The 19029-nt window shown below is 41.2% G+C and overlaps 2 protein-coding genes across 2 annotated transcripts; both read right to left on the reverse strand.

Annotated features, from left to right (window-relative positions):
* Positions 1-6275: 6275 nt before the first annotated feature.
* hmx2 (H6 family homeobox 2) lies at positions 6276-8438 on the reverse strand. Its single transcript, XM_005812173.2, has 2 exons — positions 7881-8438; positions 6276-7261 (listed from the first exon to the last, which is right to left on the reverse strand). Exons 1-2 carry the CDS (start codon positions 8149-8151, stop codon positions 6714-6716), a joined length of 819 nt encoding a protein of 272 aa, XP_005812230.2. The 5' UTR covers positions 8152-8438; the 3' UTR covers positions 6276-6713.
* A 7259-nt stretch (positions 8439-15697) lies between these two features.
* On the reverse strand, positions 15698-18704 carry LOC102229893 (homeobox protein HMX3-A). The gene is made up of 3 exons (XM_005812172.2): positions 18322-18704; positions 17888-18194; positions 15698-17198 (listed from the first exon to the last, which is right to left on the reverse strand). Exons 2-3 carry the CDS (start codon positions 18177-18179, stop codon positions 16567-16569), a joined length of 924 nt encoding a protein of 307 aa, XP_005812229.1. The 5' UTR covers positions 18180-18194; positions 18322-18704; the 3' UTR covers positions 15698-16566.
* Between the last annotated feature and the right edge of the window lie 325 nt (positions 18705-19029).

A 19029-nucleotide genomic window follows, 5' to 3' on the forward strand; every position in this document is an offset into this window, starting at 1 on the left:
ATGACTTCTTTCCTGTCTCTCTGTTAGGTCCACTGGAGGTCTGCTCTCAGACACTTCCAGTATAGACCCGGGCAGCAGGCAGGGACCTTGTTTGAAGGTCATGTCAGCACCGGGGTGTAAACGTTAGAGCTTTTTGTGGTCAGGGTAAATGTACAAGCCCGCCCTGCGGGAGCACTCCTTCCCTCTCTTTAATCGGCGTGTAACAGGCCCTTGTAGAGCCAAACTGTCTGCGACACATCAGCACTTAGAAATAAAACCCCCTTTGCCAACCCTGCAAACGGCTGTGGTTTGAGTACGGCAGCTGGATCATTTCAGGGGGACAACACGGACGGGTCCGCTGACTGAGGAGAGACAGGAAAGAAAATATTCTGCTCTAAGGCTTTGGACTCAAATATGACAGTTGGAATATCAATTTTTTATTAGCAATATTTATTGCTTATTAGCCATTATGAACATTCCTTATCGATATTATCAACGTTCTTATATAACTAACTGTAACAAAGTTGATTTAGACATAATTGGCATGTTTATGTTTTTAATATTGGGACTGATTAGAGCAGCAATACACATCATGAATCTATGAAGACAAAAGTACATTGAGGAAAAATTTTACTGTTCCAAGATATTATGGTATGTTTAAAAAAAACAACTTATCACAGTAATAAGATTTTATTTACAACAGAACAGCAACACTTATCCATTCTCATTGTTGCTAAGACATCCAAATACTCTTCCTTCTAGGACCCTCAATATTTCCACAAAAAGTTTTATTTTTCCTTTATTTAATCAGAAGAAACAGACAGAAATGGACAGCAGCAGATGTGGAAGGCGCAGCACTGTATTTCTCTATGCATCACACCGCCGAGAAAACTCCAGCACTTTTTTTATTTATGGCATCTCTTTAATATGACTATAAATCACAGAAATCACATTTTTATCTTTATCTGTAACTGTGACTTCTTAAAAGCTTGATATCAGAAACAGAACCGTATTTTTATACCATGATTCATGCTTTCAGCTCGTTGCTGAAAAATGCAAAACTGCTATTTAGGTGTCACTTTAGAATCACAAGATTTACTTTTAATCATTTACATTTATTTTGCTGCTCAGTAATGTGCAACACATGTCCAGATAATATCCAAGCTGCTCCTTTAGCAGATTGCTCTTAATGGCCCCAACATTCAGCACCCCCTTTTCTGTGAACTCTGCAAATATAAAATCTGCATCGAGAGAAAAAACACAAAATACACAACAGCTTTTCTTGTTATCAGGGAAGCAGAGCGTTTGAAGGAGCCAAGACAGCAAACTTAACAATTGTAATGCTCCAGCCGAGAAACCTAATTTACCAATTTGCAGGAAGACAAGATGGCAGGAAACAAGCCAATTTGCCACGTGTGCAGCGCACAGCGAACCGCAGGCTCGCTCCCTGGCCTCATGAGAGGTAATTATCCCTAAAAAAGAATGCCAAGCCGTATTAAGATGTGGCCGCATCAAAACGAGGGAGACAGCCTCATTACAAGTAATTATGAGGGAATTAGAAACATCATTTAACTAAACGAGCAAATAATGTCCAGGATATTGAAGAAGCTGCCTGCACTTCTGCCGACCACTGCAAGTCCCATTACAAAAATTGTAGGTCTTTAATAGAATAATGACATGCTTTATCTTCCCTGATTCCCTCTGAGGGGTTTAGAGGCAGAGGGGACGGACCGAGGGGGGTCTGGGGGGTTGGTAAAACAACTGTTGCAGAGCTCTCTGTCTCGGTGGTCTCACGCTTGAGTGTGTAGTGCGAGGCCTTCAAGATAACCCCCCCTCCCCCCACTATCTGCCAGCCCCCCCATTATCCCTACAAATACAAAAATGGAGAGCAGAAAATTGTATGTCACAGCCATTATTGTGTCAAAGGTAATGCTAATGGACTTATCTCCAGAGTAATGGCTGCATTTTCTACACATACTGTAGAAAATGTAATAGTCTGATGCATATTGTGCTGGGAGAGGAGCACTTCAAATAGACAGTTCAAGAAATGGTCTGTAATTTAACAATGAAGTGTGATTCAGTTTGCCAATGAAGGTCTGATCCATGTCTTTGGTTAAACATTGTTCTTGAAGATTTTAACTTGGAGACTGGAAGTTGTTGGGGTTTTTTTTTCATTCAGTCTAAAAGAGGACCAATTTTATGTTCTTATGCGACTGCTAGCTGCAAATGCATCTACATCTGAGTTGTCAGTCACATTAAAAAGAGCATAAGCAAGTTAGATTTTGCTCCAGATACCAAATTGAAAAAGAAAATGGATATATGGTCAACACTGTAAAAAGCATTTTCCCTCTCACAGATTTATTTTGTTGTTTTTTGTGTGTTATCATTAAAAGTCATTACACGTATTTTAATGTCTGATGAGGACAACTTGAGTAAATACAATAGGCAGCATTAAAATAATTACCTGATATATGGCAGGGGGGGCTATGTATGGTAAATATATTGTGAAAAAATAATCTTCAACACATCAGTGAGGCACAGCCTGTCTGTGAATGTGAAGTAGGCCAAAATTAGCACATTAACTTAAAGAAATTCAAAACAAGTGAGAAACAAAGTCATCGTCATAAGGATTTGGGACTTCAGAGAACCAGAGTAAAACCCATTATACGCAAAGAGAGAAAACATTGAAAAGTGAGGAACCATTTATCCATCCATCCATTGTCTGGAGGGAACAATGGGAAATCTTCCCAGGTAAGTAAAACCTGCCATTTTTTAAAGAACACATCTGGATGCCTCACTTGCTGTTTTGCCAACTAATAACTTGATCTGAGAGACTTTGGAAAAAATTCTGCAGACTGAAAACACAAAAGTGGAACTTTTTTGGTTCCAGTATACCTGGTGTGAAGTTCAAACAGCATTTCATGAAAAAGGCACACTGATAGCTAAACAAAGTGTTGGTATTACGACTGTCTGGGGTTGCTCTGCTTAATTACCTGGAGAGCTTCCTGCTATTGATGTAAGCAAAATTTCTACTCTAACTGGAAATCGTAACAGAGACTGTTCACCCCTCAGTTCAGGACTTTTAAGTTAAAGCAAAGTGGGGTTTTGCAGGAGGACAGTGCTCCAAAACAGTTTGTGAGCCAACTGTTACTGGCTCACTAATAAATTGTGTTGGAGTGGCCTAGTCAAAGTCTGGACAGAAATCTAATTGAGTGGCTGTGCCAACCAGAGGGTCCATGGTGGTAAAACCCTCCATGTGGTTGAATTTTGCAAAATTCTTCCTCAGAGACGTAAAAGACTCATTGTCAGTCACCGCGAACTTTAATTGATAGAACAACAATTAAAGTTCATTATGTTTAGAGTGAAAATTGGTGACTTGCAGGGGTCAATAGTCTGGCTGACTCTTGATTAATAAATTTATCTTCTGAAAACTGCATTTTGTATTTACTATATGTCATCTCTGACAATAAAATGTTCATTTGTAATAATGTCAGGATGATAAAAATACAAAAGCTAACAAAATATGCAAGGGGCAAATACTTTTTCAATAGCACTGTGACTATTTCCCTTCCATTATTATTAATATTTTTCACGTTCTTAAATGACTTCTACTAAATATGTCTATATGTTTCATTTACCATTCTGCCTGCCAGGTAGCACAGTCCCTTTCTGTCAAGAGAAAAGGGGCTTTCTGTCGGGGAGGGGGCTGATGGGCAAACACAATTTCCCTTCAGCTCCTTCATTTCCAGTTGATATAAAACAGAATCATAAAAAATCGCTCCTGCTTCGAGCTCTCCTTTTTAACCATTAGCCCATAAATACAGTGGCTGGTTAAAGCCGGGCGGATGACAGGGCCTGCCTTCAAAAACCTCGTTACGCTCCTCTCAAATTCATTTAGGGAGCAAAACAGGTCTTGAGAGTTGCCTGGCTTAATGCATTGCGATCGCTTTTAAAACTCGTGTCTGCATCTATTTCTGGTGTTATGTCCCTTTATTCTAATATTAAGCCACGCCGTTCCCTTTCATTTATAAATCAAATGTCTGTAAACAAGTTGCGAGCGAGCTGAAAGGCCCTGAGTCCAGCAAATGATGAAAGGATGGGATTTGTATAAAAGAAGATCTTGAGGCGGGTTGGATAATATTGTTGCTAGTCTGTTTAAACTCAATAATCCTGATTAAGTTAGATTGGATCTTATCTGTGGATGTAAAGGGAGGTGATATCTGGAAGTTTTCCTATAATTCATAATGATCCTGTAAATATGTTTTAAAAAAAATTAGCCTGGGAATCAATTTACTCTGTGCACTCTCCCTCCCCTCCGCATGGAGCCCACAGCTCCCATTACTCCTCTCATAAATTATCTCCCAGAGTGAATTACACTTGCTTTTCACCTTACCAGGACCGTTTGATGAATCCTAAGGCAAAACATATCATCTCAACAAATCTTCATCACTGTGCCAGTCTCTGTCTCTTTGCAGTTTAAGCCACTTCAAATCATTTTCATTGCCTTGCTATTAAAATTTGTAATTCACACCTGCCATTGCCATGATACATAGTTACACAGAGCGCTCTTCCCTGGCTTCTGCGTGCTGCACGTCTCTTTCTCTCCCCCCCTCCCTTGTCTTGTAAATCAAACACCTGAGGGTGACAGGTCATGCAGATTTCCCACAAGTCAGTGGGGTGCAAACATCCATCCAAAAGCGTGGCGCATTGCCGTCACGCGCGATGACATAATGACCACTTGGAAACTAATAAACAGCTTCATTCAAGCAAAGCTATTGCTCCTTTTCGTAAGCGTTACCATCCTCCCCCCCTCACCACACACACCCTTCCCTTTTCCTATCTGTCACAAATTCATCCTCCTGTACCTCACCTCCTCCTTGCCATGTAGCCACAGTTACCCATAAATCACATCTGTTGTTCAACGCTATCCATTTTCCCTGAAACACAGGGCGGCTGTTGCAGAAATTGGGTCAGGCATAATCTGCGAGGCAGCAGAGCCCGGCTAGTCATGATTCCTGCCAGGTAATGTAGCCATTAGCACACACACAGAAAGAGAGAGAGAGAGGTTGGAGAGCGAGCGAGCGAGGGAGCAGACGGGTGGACGGGTCGCTTCCCTTTGTGGCCCACAGGATGTGACACCCAAGAAAAAGCTGGCAAGTGGCACAATTTTATCACCCTTCCATCAACCACCAGACACCCAAGAGCCTAAACATGGGTTTGGCAGAAGCTCAGTGTTTGTGACAAAGTCCGGGTGTGTGTTTCATATTTGCATGAACTGAATTGTAATAAATTCTGAGATCCCTCTTTCCCCTCTTTTGTCTTTTGAGAAAGTTCTTGAAAATTCTAACAGGCCTCTAAAGGACGAGGACGCGCCGTCCAGGATGCAACGCGCGGCCTGTCCTGTAATCCATTACACAAATGGAGAATACGAGATGCAGCTCAATGACAAGAGTCTTGAACTTTTACAACGTGCCTCCTTCTTAGGTTTCCCTCCCTATACAAGAGCTGGTGCTTCTAAGAGCCATTGGAGGTAAGACTTCAAATGAGAGAAGATCCCGCCCAGAGGCATGATTGGCTAATGGTAGTGAGCATCCCGTTTCTAGCCTGAAAATGTCTTTATCTCCCAGTATGCATATTTTAATCTTTGACAGAGTTCCCTGGTCACTTGTAATCTATAGTAATATGAGACAAATAACATAAAAAAGGCTTAAAAGGTGAAAGTTGGTCATTTTGTGTCGCAATTTTGGTTTTGGAGTGGGAGGCAATATTATTTCCCTTAGACAAATATCTCCAATGTATCTCAGCTTATTATTTATTCCTCATAAGGTGAAACTCTCTGAATGTTTTTCACTAGAAAATTATCTTTGGATGTTATTTTACTTAATTTACTTAACATGCTGTAGTTTTCAGCCCTCATATGCATGTTTTCATTTTAAAATTCTTATTATGACATTTCACCAAATGATTGCTGATGCTCTAAAACCAACAACTACATACATGCCAGAGATTCTCACACAGAATCGTAAAATTTACTATTTTTGGTTCCAAGAAGACAGAAAATAAACCACATTAAATATAGAAATAACAACTAAATTAAAAATTTCTTCCCCCAAATAATGCCCCTAACTTCCCTTGTTTTTTTTTTTTTATGATGTACTTTGTGGTCACCAGAAAAGTTGATTTTGTTGCCTTCTAAATCTAAAAATCTCAAAAAGGAGTCAAATTAAAATTCCGCATAATAAAACCAAGCAATCCCACTTGTCACTGAAATAGAAAAATTTATTGAATGTGTTTATAACTGGAGGTCTAAATTACAATTTAAAAAAAACCAATGATATATTTCCTCATATGGAAGAATTGTGTCTTTTCTTGTCCTTAGGTGAATAAAATCATCAGTTATAAATAAAAGTGTAAAAGCAGCTTCTTTCAAATCCACTCATAAAGCTTTTGTTTGACGTCCCAAATCCAATATTGTAACAGTGAAAGATAATAAAAAATAAAAACGGTACAAATTTCTTGCTATCGTTATAAGCAATACACATGGTGTATTTTCTATGTATGGGGGAAGCTTGGTTGCTTTCTCTTGTAAAGTACAGATTTTTTTTCCCCCCAACAAATAAAGTGATACAATTAATATACATGGAGTTACGGAGACACTTATATAAAGTTTGTATTGTTTGAAATGCGTCTCTTTTTTCACCTGGACTGCGGTGGTAAACAAGGAGAACAGTCTATCAGTACTCTATTTTGTTGTACAGGTTGTATAAAGGTAACGCTGGCAGGTTGCTCCCCGGATAATACAGGGGCGTCGGGAAGGCGATGGACCGAGGGACGGGGACGCGCAGGAGGTTGTTATCTCTGAAAACCAGCGGCATCCCCACTAATGTCTGTGCGGAGGCGTGGGCCATGTTAGCCGCCTCCAGCTCGGCGGAGAGCTGCCGTTTCCACTTGTTCCTCCTGTTCTGAAACCACGTCTTGACCTGAGTCTCCGTCAGCTGCAGGCTGGACGCTAAGCAGGCCCGCTCCGAGCTGCTCAGGTAGCGCTTCATGTCGAAGGTGGACTCCAGCTGGTACACCTGGCTCCGGGAGAAAACGGTGCGCGTCTTCTTCTTGGCCGAGTTGCCGTGCTTGTCCGCGCCGTCCGCCTGTCTCTCCTCCGACAGAGGAGACATCTGATGGCACGGTCTGTCCTGCTCCTTCTTGTAATCCTGCAGCAGAGGCTGGGACAGGTGCGGCCGCCGTGCGAGTCCGTCGGTCCCGGAGAGAAGACCTTTAGCTGCACCTGATCGCGTCAAGAAAAGCGCATGATCAGAACGGTTCCTGAACTGTTTAACAGTCACTGAGAGAATGCGAATTACTTTTTCTTTTACAGTCAAACTGAGTGAGTTTGACTTAAACGAAATGAGTGGCAAACATGGTGACTTTTCTGAATAAACACATCAATGTCGAGTGTGCTTAGTACAGCTACAGTAAGCTATTAATTAAATTCCGCTATATTTAACGCTCAATTGACGGTGTGTGTGTGTGGGAGGGGGGGGGGGGGGGGGGGGGCTGGTGCAGCCATTTTGGAAACATGCTTCATCAATTAGTGGGGCTCAATTAAATTTGAAATGAGAGGATTAGACATGGGGCTGTTAGGACACGCGACCTTCCACTCTAGCCGCTGCCTCTGAGCTCGTGCGCGCACACACACGAGTGGCAGTGAATGCACTGCACGCGAGTGTTGCAGTGTTAGAATGTAAACTAATGGAGTGTGGTTTGAACATAGCAGCTAGAATCAAGCCAACCAACACCAAATAATTTATTAACAATAATAATAATAATAATAATAATAATAATAATAATAATAATAATAATAATAATAATAATAATAATAATAATAATAATAATAGATTTCTGACCTAAGCAGGAGAAGTTGTGGGCTTGGTGCTGCATGCATGGCTCGCTTTGACCCGTGTCGGAGCAGAAGCAGTCCGCTGAGTCCTCCCCTCCGCTGCACTCCTCCTCGGAGGACACCGACAACGAGCGCCTCCTCGGCGGCGACGGCCCCTTGGACAGCTCCTTGGCTCCGGAGCGCGGCTCATCGGACGCCGTGCCCAAAATGGACTGGATGGTGAAGCTGGAGACTGGGCCCGACGAGCACTTGCTCCCGCTCTCGTCTGCGCTACTCATTCTCGCTTCATAACAGTAGCGAAGTATTGACTGAATCGGTTAGTCCCGTTGGATTCCGTGATTGCTTTCTACACGACTGGCGCGTAAAAATTACCAACGCTTCTTTTGTCCGCTTTTTTTCCCCCTTCTTCTTCTTCTTCTTCTTCTTCTTCTTCTTCTTCTTCTTCTTCTTCTTAAACCCCCCCAGCCGGTTTAATTGTAGCGTTTTAACACTGAAGGAGGTGGAGGTGTTTTTTCTAGAGCTCGGGGAACATGAGTGTATTCCCGGTCCTCCTCCTCACGCTCTGGATCCGAGGCAACAAAGTTGCGTTGCTTCATTTGCATGTAGGTAAGCTCCTACTGGGCCAATCGCAGCACCCAGTATGAGCCCGGAAATTTCAAACTCCTGTCAGGGTTTTGAGATGGGAAGTGGAGAGGGAGAGAGCGCTCATATGCCCAAAATTGCATATTTCAGAACTTACGTGGAACTGTAAAATGCAATATTGATGTGGCCAAATTTCTATTTATTTATTGCATGCAATGCGTAATATATAAAGTTATTTTCTAATTAGAATAAATAGTAAAATGTAAGTAAATAAATTATTGTCCATATATTTAGAGTGGTTGTATGTTAACAAAATACATGTTTTTAGTAAAAATGTTACATATTTTTTCTTTTATCCTAGTGTATGTTTCAAAACGATGACAGTCATTTGTGGATGATCTGAATTAAAACCTTTTTTTTTTTTTTTTTTCTGTATGCATGCCAAATTGGCTGCCGTGACAGTAACACGCACAAAGCCTTTGGAACTAAGACAAAGACCCAACTCATTTCTCCCCCCTGAAAATAATAAACTCATTCCCCGTCCATTATCTACGATTAAGAATTAATTTGATCATTACTGAGCTAATCTGCTTCGTGATGACCGCGCGTGGAGTGGAGGCCGGCTAATTGATTGACTAATTGATTGGAGGTGGTGGGAGGCTGTGGGCGCGCACGCGGCGGTGCAGGGAGCATAGTGAGCGCGCATCACCACCTTCTGAAAAGGTGGGGGGCTGCGCGCGCGTACACACAGGTACACACAGGTGTGTACGCTTGCGTCTCTATTAGAGTCTGTCTGCCTGCGGACACACTCTAACATTAGCACCATGCAAACAGATACGCAGCCGAACCGAGGCATTTGCAAACTAAGCTGCTGCTTCAGGCCCCCAGGCCAGCAGGGGGCCCAGAAGAGCGCTCTACTTCTCATACAGGATGTAGATCTCCAGACTTATCATTCATACTTAGATTGATCAAGAATGAGCCTGACTTTAATTTTGCTGTAAATTTGAAGTGTAAAATTGTTTTTCAAATATTTACAATGTAAAATCTAGATTTATTGAGGTTTTTAAAAACCTTGCAAATGTGTTCTCATGCAGAGAAAAATCATCTCAATTTTTATAGTTTTGTCAAAGTCATCATCTGTTGCAAATATTTTTGTTTTTTCGTCTATGCTTTGAACTCACATATATGGTTTCATAAGCTCATTAACAAAGTAGAATCCATCAAATTAATTAACAATTCATAAGTACCATAAACTTCAGGCCAAAACCTACCTAATCTCAGTCATGTGATGCTGTGGTTCTATAATCAAAGCATGGAAAAAAAAAGAATATTTCTGTTCAGTAGCTATTATATGAAAACTGTCTGTGGTCAGTAATTCATTGTCCTTCCAGTTTTGACACTATTTAAGTTGGTCAGAATGCCCAACAAAAAACAAAGAACAATAGAAATACTATTTTATGTTTTACTGTACATGTTTTAGAAATCTCAAACTGTTTTTATGAGCAATCTATGCTCTACAGATTATGCACTTCAAGTTTGATCAAACTGGGTGTTTTCTATTTCAAGCTGATCAAAGCATTAAAAAAACAGTAAAATAACCATTTACTTTAGCACTCAATATGAATCTGACCATTAGATATCAACGACAGCCTCACTTAGATGCTTGTCCTGCCCTAGCAAAAAAAAAAAAGTCACCCTGGGAAGGAACTTACTGCTAATATTAGAAATTTCACTTTGTATGTCTTAAAACAAAAACTTTGGCATTCAGGTTGAATACAATCAATTGTAGACTGGACGTCTGACGACACTTCAGACGTTAGAGATTATCAAAAGCAGTCCAGATGAGCAAAAACGAAAGAAAAACTTCAAAAAGAAATTTTGGCACCAAGTAGTGATCAAACATTTCTGGCCCGGGTTACCCTGCACACAGCACAGAGGGGCGCTCTCGTTGATTAGACACACAAATAAGTAAGAGATAGGTTTGGTTGAATATGACAAATACTGTCCTGATCTCCCTCTGGTAGACTGGAGCCCTGGGCAATGGGCCCATGTTGCCCGTATCAAAAATAACCAAGCGATGTGGTCAATTTGATTGCTGGCAAAAATCCGCGAAACCAGAAGTGTTAAATACCCAGCAGAACACAATTAATGGCGCTACGGTGGCTGCCTGGTGCAGTAATAACCTTCTTGGTACCAACACAACCGGTGTGTTGTTTGGACAGCCTGTGAAAAGAAAGCAAACAAAAACACAGAAAAAGAGAAAAGAAGCTGGGTTAATTATGCAGGTGAGGTGACGCTGCCGATGCTGACATCAGATCCTGCCGTCGTCAGAGGCATCTGGAGCCGTGCGTAAATATTCTGAAGTGGCAGCAATGCCAGCAGCTGCTAAACGGTCCCGCTGAAACTCAGGGAGGGGGTTGGGGAGGTAGGGATGGAGGGCGGAATTATACGAGGGCAGTCGAGGCGGATGCTGGATTTATGGTGGTAACACATAAGGCGTGAAATCTGCAATGACACTTAAATGGGTTTATTTTTTATATGCCGCTCTTTTCATACAAAGACCCGTGTCAGCGCGTCGCCGCGCCTCCTCCGTCACTTTCAGACGACTTTAACAAAATATCGGCGATAGTGGACACGACGCGTTGCTGTAGTGTTGAAACAAAAAGAATAAATAACGCATACCACCTTGATGGGGAAGCTGACGTTTACAGGTCAGTGGTGGCAAAAGGCGCGCTGTGGTTGTTTTCTGGTATTGTGTCAACAATAATCCCCTCCCTGTGTGTCTGAAGGCCCGAGCAGCAGCAGAGGAGCGCGCCTTAAGTTCGCGCTCTATCACAATGATAGGTGGCGTACGGCCGGCCTACCACAATAACTGAACAAGATCTTTAGCAGGAGAGAAAGCTCTGAGAAAGACAGATGAAGTTATGAGGCGCTTTGATCTGGGAATCAAGCTCCGATAAATATTAAACAAAGAGCCTTTACACGTGTGTATTATGATGTATGGCGTGTCCAAGTCTAGAATAAGGAAATTACCAGAGAAAATGATATCAATAAATTTTCTAAGTATAAACGTTGATTATGTTTCGATTTTCATTCAAGAAAGCGGTGGCTGCTCCTTCACCCCCCCCCCCCCCTCCTCTGTGCGCGCCTTTCTTGCGTGCGTGTGAATGAAAGAGAGAGAGAAAGGAGAGAGTTGTAAATGCAAGCAGAGCAGCCGAGCCCTGAAGGTGTACAATTTATGTAATCTGAGTGTGGAAATGAACTGGGTAATTTATTGGAAAACACAAAGTCAGGAAGATTGGATCAGCCACAGCCTATCCAAGGGCTCCTATCCATCAAGTTCCAATTAACAACCCAACCATTGAGTTTTAATGGCTTTCCAATCTACTGCCCTGATAGACTCATCAATTCCTCGGGGAGAAATTAAGAAAATCGACCGCCCCCTCGGCGTTTTGGTGTCATTCTTCACAGCAACTATATGTCAAATTAAAAACACAATTAAAATTTAAACTGTTCCAATCAGACGCTGCTCTGCAACCTATGTTTCACTTAATAGAACTTTGATGAAAATCTGATGCCCGCGTTCAATCAGGAAAGCAAATGGCGTCGGTAGAAAAACAAGATTTCCTCTTCAGACGAGTGATAGGTGACGCGGGAGCGCGCGGTGAGGGCATCACTTTGGCATGGTCTCTGATTATTGATTGGCATTTATCTGTTGCTTGACACTCTACATTTAATTGTGGAGGCTGAAGGGTTTTGTTTTCTTTCACATTCAAGTTTGACCGTTTTCCCCAAGCATGTTTAATGATAAAGTCGCAGAAACTCAGAAGATTAGCAGCATCAGCTTTCTAATTCATATTAAAAAACATAAGAATATTTCCTTTAAGATTGGAGAGAATAAGCTTCAAGAGGTAGCAACATTTATTCATTCAGTCAAATCATAACTCCAAAGGAGGTCAACAACATATTCTACAATTTGTTGAAATCAAACGTCCACTGTCGCCACATGCTTTCTCAGAAGAAGGGATTGCTGTGAGACCTGAGCAACTGAATGACCTGCCTTACATGGACAACCTTGCATCATTTGGCATTATAAACTAAATAAATGGAACTTTTGTCAAGTGTTTTAATTAAGATGGCATTTGCTGTGAACCGGCTTCATTGAAATAAACTAAATCAATTGACTACATAGCATGTCTGTTGGAAACACAAACCAATCTCCTGGGTCTTGACTGTCTTGGGGACATGCTCCATTTAAATGTGAGTTTGCATATTTGTGGATAATTCATTAGTATATTTGATCATAAAATGATAAAAATTTATCCTCACATGTTGTTTGTTAAGATTTCTTTGACATTTAGTCCAATGCTTTACCAAAGTTCACTTCAATGCATGCACTTTTAGGGGCTGTATCTTAAAAAACATAGATATAGACAACACAGCCAAAAATGACTTTGCTTAACTCATTTTATGGTCTATAAGATAAACAAAGTAGCTAGTGTTTTTTTGTTTGTCTGTCCTTGGATATAATGAAAAAACAGCAACATTGAGACAATAAAGCTTCAAAGCCCATTCATATGAAGCATGGCCATTATTACATTGGGCATTTACAGTTCAACCCTGACAGAAAGACATAGTTTCCTAAATCACATTAGAAAACGTAAGGTCACATGAACATGATGACCATGTGAAGCATTACATTTAAATTGTATGTTGGATAATGCAAAACGCTTTGCACAAGGGAAAAATGATTTGGAACATTTTGATAGTGTATATGTGAAAGACATGTATGTTGACATGTGAAACCTTTGTGATGTACAAGAAGTACCCAACAGATACCCATAAACATAATACCTGCGATGCCACCGTGAAACTTGTAAATCACTTATGGCATCTATGTGAACACTCTAAACTTTATGTGATGCCCATCTGGAATGATAAACTTCATGGGTTTTATGTAAAGATCATGCGGAACCAAGAAAACTAAAGTGATGTAAAAGTAAATCTTCAAAATTATGCCTGATGCACAAATGAAAGCCGGAAATTTCATATGATTCCCGCATGAAGCCTTTAAAATTCATGTGGTGTCCATTTGACACCGACGATTTACATATGAGGCTCATGTAAAACATAATGGGATACCCATATCAATACATACATTTTGTGTGATGCCCTTTATTTCAAAGCAGCACTCCTTCTTCTCACAAGATCCAAAAAAAATGATCAACAGAAACATAACATGGAATTAACAAAACTTTTGAAATTCTTTCTTGTGTTTGCTTTCAGTGTGCCACACCAATCACAAGTGACACTTATCTGGCCACTTTGAAAAATTCCTGGACGTACCCCTGGTTTTTTTTTTTTTGCCTCACACAGTCCGTTTTTGCGACAAAATTTTTGATATGGATGCTTTAACCTCTGCGCATGGCATTCGATAATAAAAAGAACAGGTTGGCATTATGCAAGAAGTTCACTCTACTTTTGTGTTTCCCAACTGGCCCCTGAGTCCTGTGACGGAGACTGCTGAATATTATCCATTCATGAATCTCCATGTTAATACACCCGGTCACGTCAGTTTGTCCCTGTTTGTGCAAATGCGTTTAATCTGATTCCCCCCTCCCCCTCCACTCCTTTACATAAAGATGTCGCACAAATGGATATTATCGAGTGGTGAATTTTTTTATTATTTTTTTTTTCAATTTATGCGCGCAAATCAAGGTCATGAGCTTGGCCGAAGCAGCGCGTGAAAGCTGCTAGCTTTACTTGACGCAGCGTGCTGCAGACGTTCACAGATCGATATGTGCCAGAGGAATAATGCTCTACTAATCTATTAATTTGCAGTAATGGGGCCGTGTTGAGTGTTCATGGTAAGGTGCGCGTCAATATACCCGGATGATGTGATGATATTTGAATGAACCCTTTGTCTCTTGATGAGGTCATCACAACAGAGTTCATACTGACTGATTAGTTTCCAATAATGGAAATCATTCCACAGACACACACCCATATATATATATATATATATATATGCACATGTGTACACACGCACCCAGATTTAATTAAACGACAGTTACTAACCGGCCCCGGACTCCTAAATAAAATCTAGAGGGCAATTCTGCTTGTAAAATTGAAAAAGCAAAACATTTTTAATAAAAATTCTCCACAACAATATTTAAATATCACCATCAGATTATCGTTTCTGCACAAGCGAGATCCTCTCTTCACCTTCCTGGTCTGAGTTCCGTGTTTTTCTCCCTCATAAACTTTGGACATAATATGAGCATTTTAAAAAGAGATATAAACACACCACGTGTCTCTACGTCTGATCTGATTCATGCAGAAGAAGGCCTTAAAACATTTGTTGTGTTTTGCATCTTTATTCAAACTTCAAAAATGCGTCTTAAATAATTACGAACCGAGCTGAATAAGGTGTTCGTGGTTATAAAGGGCGCGCTTGACAACTTAATCAACTTTTTTAGGCGTTTTGGTTATAACATCTGATGTCCTCATATGTTCCTGGTATGAGCTAAACCTTATGAGTGCAGTGACACCTGTAGTACCTTCTGAGACAAAGTACCTGTTAAATAATGTATCTCTAATTTGAAGATTTACATCTTCTTTCTTTTTTTCACATTTTAATATGGATGGGGCTGTAATTTGGGCTACGATACAATACTGCAAGCTTTCATTGTGCACTATTACTATTATGTTATTATATAAATGTAATCACAGATTTAAAAAATAAATAAATAATAAAGAAAAGCCGTTACCAGCCAATTTTATAGGCTATTTTTAATGTTGCTAAATTGCTTTATCTTATTTAAATTCAAGTGTTATAAAAAGCCATGCAGCAAAAAAAAAAAAAAAAAAAAAAGGTTTATGGTGCAACAATACACTGAAAATAAAACAAATGCAATAACAATTATAAATCGGTATTTTCAGCTTGTCAGGACACAAACGTTAAGGACACCGGCTCGTACTTAGAGAATAATGTCCTCGAATACATTACCCGTAATTTTGGAAAGACGGTGCCAATTACGCACGTAATTGACCGAGTCCCTCTTGATGTAAAATAACGTTTTAAAATGCGCAACACTTGGGCGACGGCAGAGGAGCCACCTGCTGTTTCTCAAAGAGTGAGTAAGTCCTGCTTTAACTTTTAATAAAATATACATATTTACATATATTAAATGGGAGCGAGATAACAAAAAAAGTGTAATAAGGCAAAAAACGAAACGTAAGGAATATTTTCGATTTATTTCACAACATGATCCAGCAATACAATATCAAAACGTGTTTTTTTTTTACTTTACAAATGAGAAGCGTGTAAGGAATTTTCTTTTTTCCGCGTCTCATTAAATATATACATTTATTTTATTTTTTTTTTACACCAGCGATTTTTTTTGTCTCATTATTTATAATCCTTCCGTTTCAAAAACACAAATTGTCATTGGAGACTTGTGCTTAACAGGACTGTCTGTGTGGAAGGAGCTTTTAAAAGAATCACTAAAAACAGAAAGCTACGTGGATATTTTTTTACAGCTGGAGTGTCTTGATTGTCCCCCTTCAAGCGCTTAAAAAAATTTAAAAAAAAGAGAAAACAAGTATTTCACGTTTAGTGAATTCACTCATCTGACAGCACTGTCACCAGCTCTTGAAAAGGAAATAAAATTCAAATGAGGGTGTTAGGTGAGAAGTAGGTCGCCACTTTTATGTAAACAAGTCCCCCCCCCCTCTTTTTTTTTTTTTTTTGCATCGCACAGATCTGGCCTTTCCAGTAACAATCAGGAAAATTAAAAAAAATGATACACTCATACAGTGGGCAGACTCCTGAGATGTCAATAATAATAATAATAATAATAATAATAATAATAATAATAATAATAATAATAATAATAATAATAATAATCGGTACCCTTGTGGGAAATGACACAATCACCTATCTGACAAAATAAGTCCACGTTTGCCTGACAGTGACAGTCTCTTCTTAGTTTATTTTTTTGTTTTTGTTTTGTTTTTTCGCAGTGCCGGACTTTGTATAAAAAAATATTGTCTTTCTTTTTTAATTATTTTGTGATAAGATGAAACATCAAAACTCTTTTCGGCGATTCTCAAACCGGTCTGAGCAGCGGCACAGACGTGACGATGGGATGGGAATAGTAGACTCCCGGGTGCGGGAAGGTGAGCAGCGGCTGGCTGACGGGCACGCTGGCCGCCGCGCCCCCCGCGCCCTCCGAGGCAGAGTTCTCGTGGTAGAGGATGGGCACCCGGACTATCCTCTGCGCCGCGGCGTGGCTCAGGTTGGCGGCCTCCAGCTCGGCGGCCAGCTGCCGCTTCCACTTGTTCCGCCGGTTCTGAAACCAGATCTTCACCTGGGTCTCCGTCAGGTGCAGCGAGGCGGCCAGACCGGCGCGCTCCGAGCTGCTCAGGTAGCGCTTCATGTCGAAGGTGGACTCCAGCTGGAACACCTGGCTCCGGGAGAACACCGTGCGCGTCTTCTTCTTGCGGCACGGCTTCTTGTCCTCGTCGCGCTTCTTCCACTCCTCCAGCTCGTCCTTCTTGGCCTCCTCCGCGTCGCTCTCCTCCAGGATGATCTCGTCGCTGCTTTTGTTGTTGCTGTGCTCGTCCTCGTCCTCGTCGTCGTCGTCTTTCGCGTCCGGCTCGGATTTGAGCACAAGGTCCGGGGAGTCTCTGTCCGTGCCAGAGGTCGGGGAGGAATCTCTGGCTCCTGGTTTCTCGATTGCTGGAATGGAAACACGAGCAAGGGGGTAATGTCAGAAAAATAATTATAATAAAAAAACAAAAAACATTTGCTTTTTATGCGTTTTGGGGCATTTATCACCGCCTGCTGATATGATCCATTCAGTAGAGTTTGGGGAAACAGTTGTCTGTCAAACAGTTTTTCTACCCACAAATAAACACATTGTGAAAGATTAATAATAATAAAAAACTTGATTTTCAAAGTTACGTTAGTTCTTTATTCTAAAACGGACCTGCTCGGGTCAGCTCGTTATGATCATACGTGTATAAATCATTTTTTTTAAAAAAAACCGGGGATGTGTAAAAAAGGCTGTCAGTGACGAAGCCTCGGGGTGAAACGAGCACCACAAGCGCGAGGAGACAAATCAAAAGCAAGCTGCGCATCGTCGCCCTCATCCAATGGTTTCATCATGTCTGCTTCATTTTATGCACCGCTTGTCGGTTTATTGATCTATTATTCCGTGTCGTGGCATAACAAAGTAGGTTACGTAGGAGACAAGGTGTTAAATCTCCACACGCCTACAAAACCTTTCAGGAAAACGCACGAAATGCGCGATTTTATGGTTAATCTGTCTTCTGCGGAGACGTTTTAGGTACGTGCAAAAACCGAATTGGTTTATTCTGTCGCGTTTATTGTTCAAAATCAGACTGCATAGGAATCACTCATCTTACCTTCAGTTCTGTGCAGATGAGCCGCCGAGCCGAGGGTGTAGGGGTACCACCACGCAGAGGTGCGCTCCAGGTAGTGCGCCGGCAGAGTGAACCGCTGCGCGGGCACGTCGAAGCGTGGAAAGTTGAATTCCCCGACCTGGGAAAGGGAAAATCCTCCCTCGAAGGCCGCCTTGGCGGAGGCGACGAGCGGCGGTTTGGGTTTAGACGGCTTGCTGTCACAGTTCAGCAGGTTCTTGATGAAGAAAGGGGAATCCTTGGCCGGAGCGCACGTCTCTTGTGTCGTCTCTGGCATCGCTGCAGCTGCGGTCTAAACGCAGAGGTCCAGGGTTTAAAAATAAAAAATAAAAATCTTATCAAAAGCAGAGGAGTGGGTGAAAGGAAAAAAAATAAATAAATAACAAAAACAAAACAAACAAAAAAAAAAGCTGACTTACAGGCTGTGGAAATCCCAGGTACGTGAAGTTCCTGTTTTTCTAACTCGACTTCACACACGGAGAGCGTCGTCAAAAAACACACTTCCTTCTCCGCGGGTGAAATAATAAAATAAAGCGCTGATACGTGTCACAAAAAGACAATCATGGGGATGTCTCATCCCGGAGTGTTTCCGTCTAAAAAGCGGGGGGGAGAAGAAGAAGAAGAAGAAGAGGAAGAAGAAGAAGAAAAAGAAAAAAAAAACCTCTTCGTGTCCCAGCGTGTCAGTCAGTCGGTGTCTGATGCTAATGATGAAATAAAAATGTCATCCAAGTTAAATGCGGAAAGTATAGGCGATTGGGCATGTACAATGGCAAATGGGATTAAGGGAGAGACGGCGAGGGGAGGGAGGAAAAAAAGAGGAAGAGACCATCCTCCCCTCCTCTCCCCACTCCGTGCGCCCTGTGGCTGCAGGCTGTGCGCGCTCCCCTGTTATTGGTCTCATACAGTACAATTAGCGACAATTGAACAGCACCAAAAGGACGGATTTGGACCCGTCTCACAAGGAACAAAGACTGCATCGCTCACAGAAATCTACCTCTATTTCATCTAGTATAAAGGCGTGTGTGCTTTAGCTATCTTCAAAAAAAAAAAAATCTTTCTTCTTCGTCTTTCTAAATTTTAATGTAATTAAATTGCTTTTTGAACGAGCATTAAAAAAAATCATAATT

This window comes from Xiphophorus maculatus, chromosome 22 (assembly GCF_002775205.1).
Source record: "Xiphophorus maculatus strain JP 163 A chromosome 22, X_maculatus-5.0-male, whole genome shotgun sequence".
Classification (NCBI taxonomy): Eukaryota; Metazoa; Chordata; class Actinopteri; order Cyprinodontiformes; family Poeciliidae; genus Xiphophorus; species Xiphophorus maculatus.

What these genes read in the sequence shown, in the direction of transcription:
- hmx2 (XM_005812173.2), bottom strand. Translation starts at nt 8,151, where the DNA reads ATGAGTAGCGCAGACGAGAGCGGGAGCAAGTGCTCGTCGGGCCCAGTC. An exon ending in CCACAACTTCTCCTGCTTAG is followed by an intron (nt 7,262 to 7,880) that starts GTCAGAAATCTA and finishes TGACGCGATCAG; the next exon opens with GTGCAGCTAAAGGTCTTCTC.
- LOC102229893 (XM_005812172.2), bottom strand. Translation starts at nt 18,179, where the DNA reads ATGCCAGAGACGACACAAGAGACGTGCGCTCCGGCCAAGGATTCCCCT. An exon ending in TCATCTGCACAGAACTGAAG is followed by an intron (nt 17,199 to 17,887) that starts GTAAGATGAGTG and finishes TTTCCATTCCAG; the next exon opens with CAATCGAGAAACCAGGAGCC.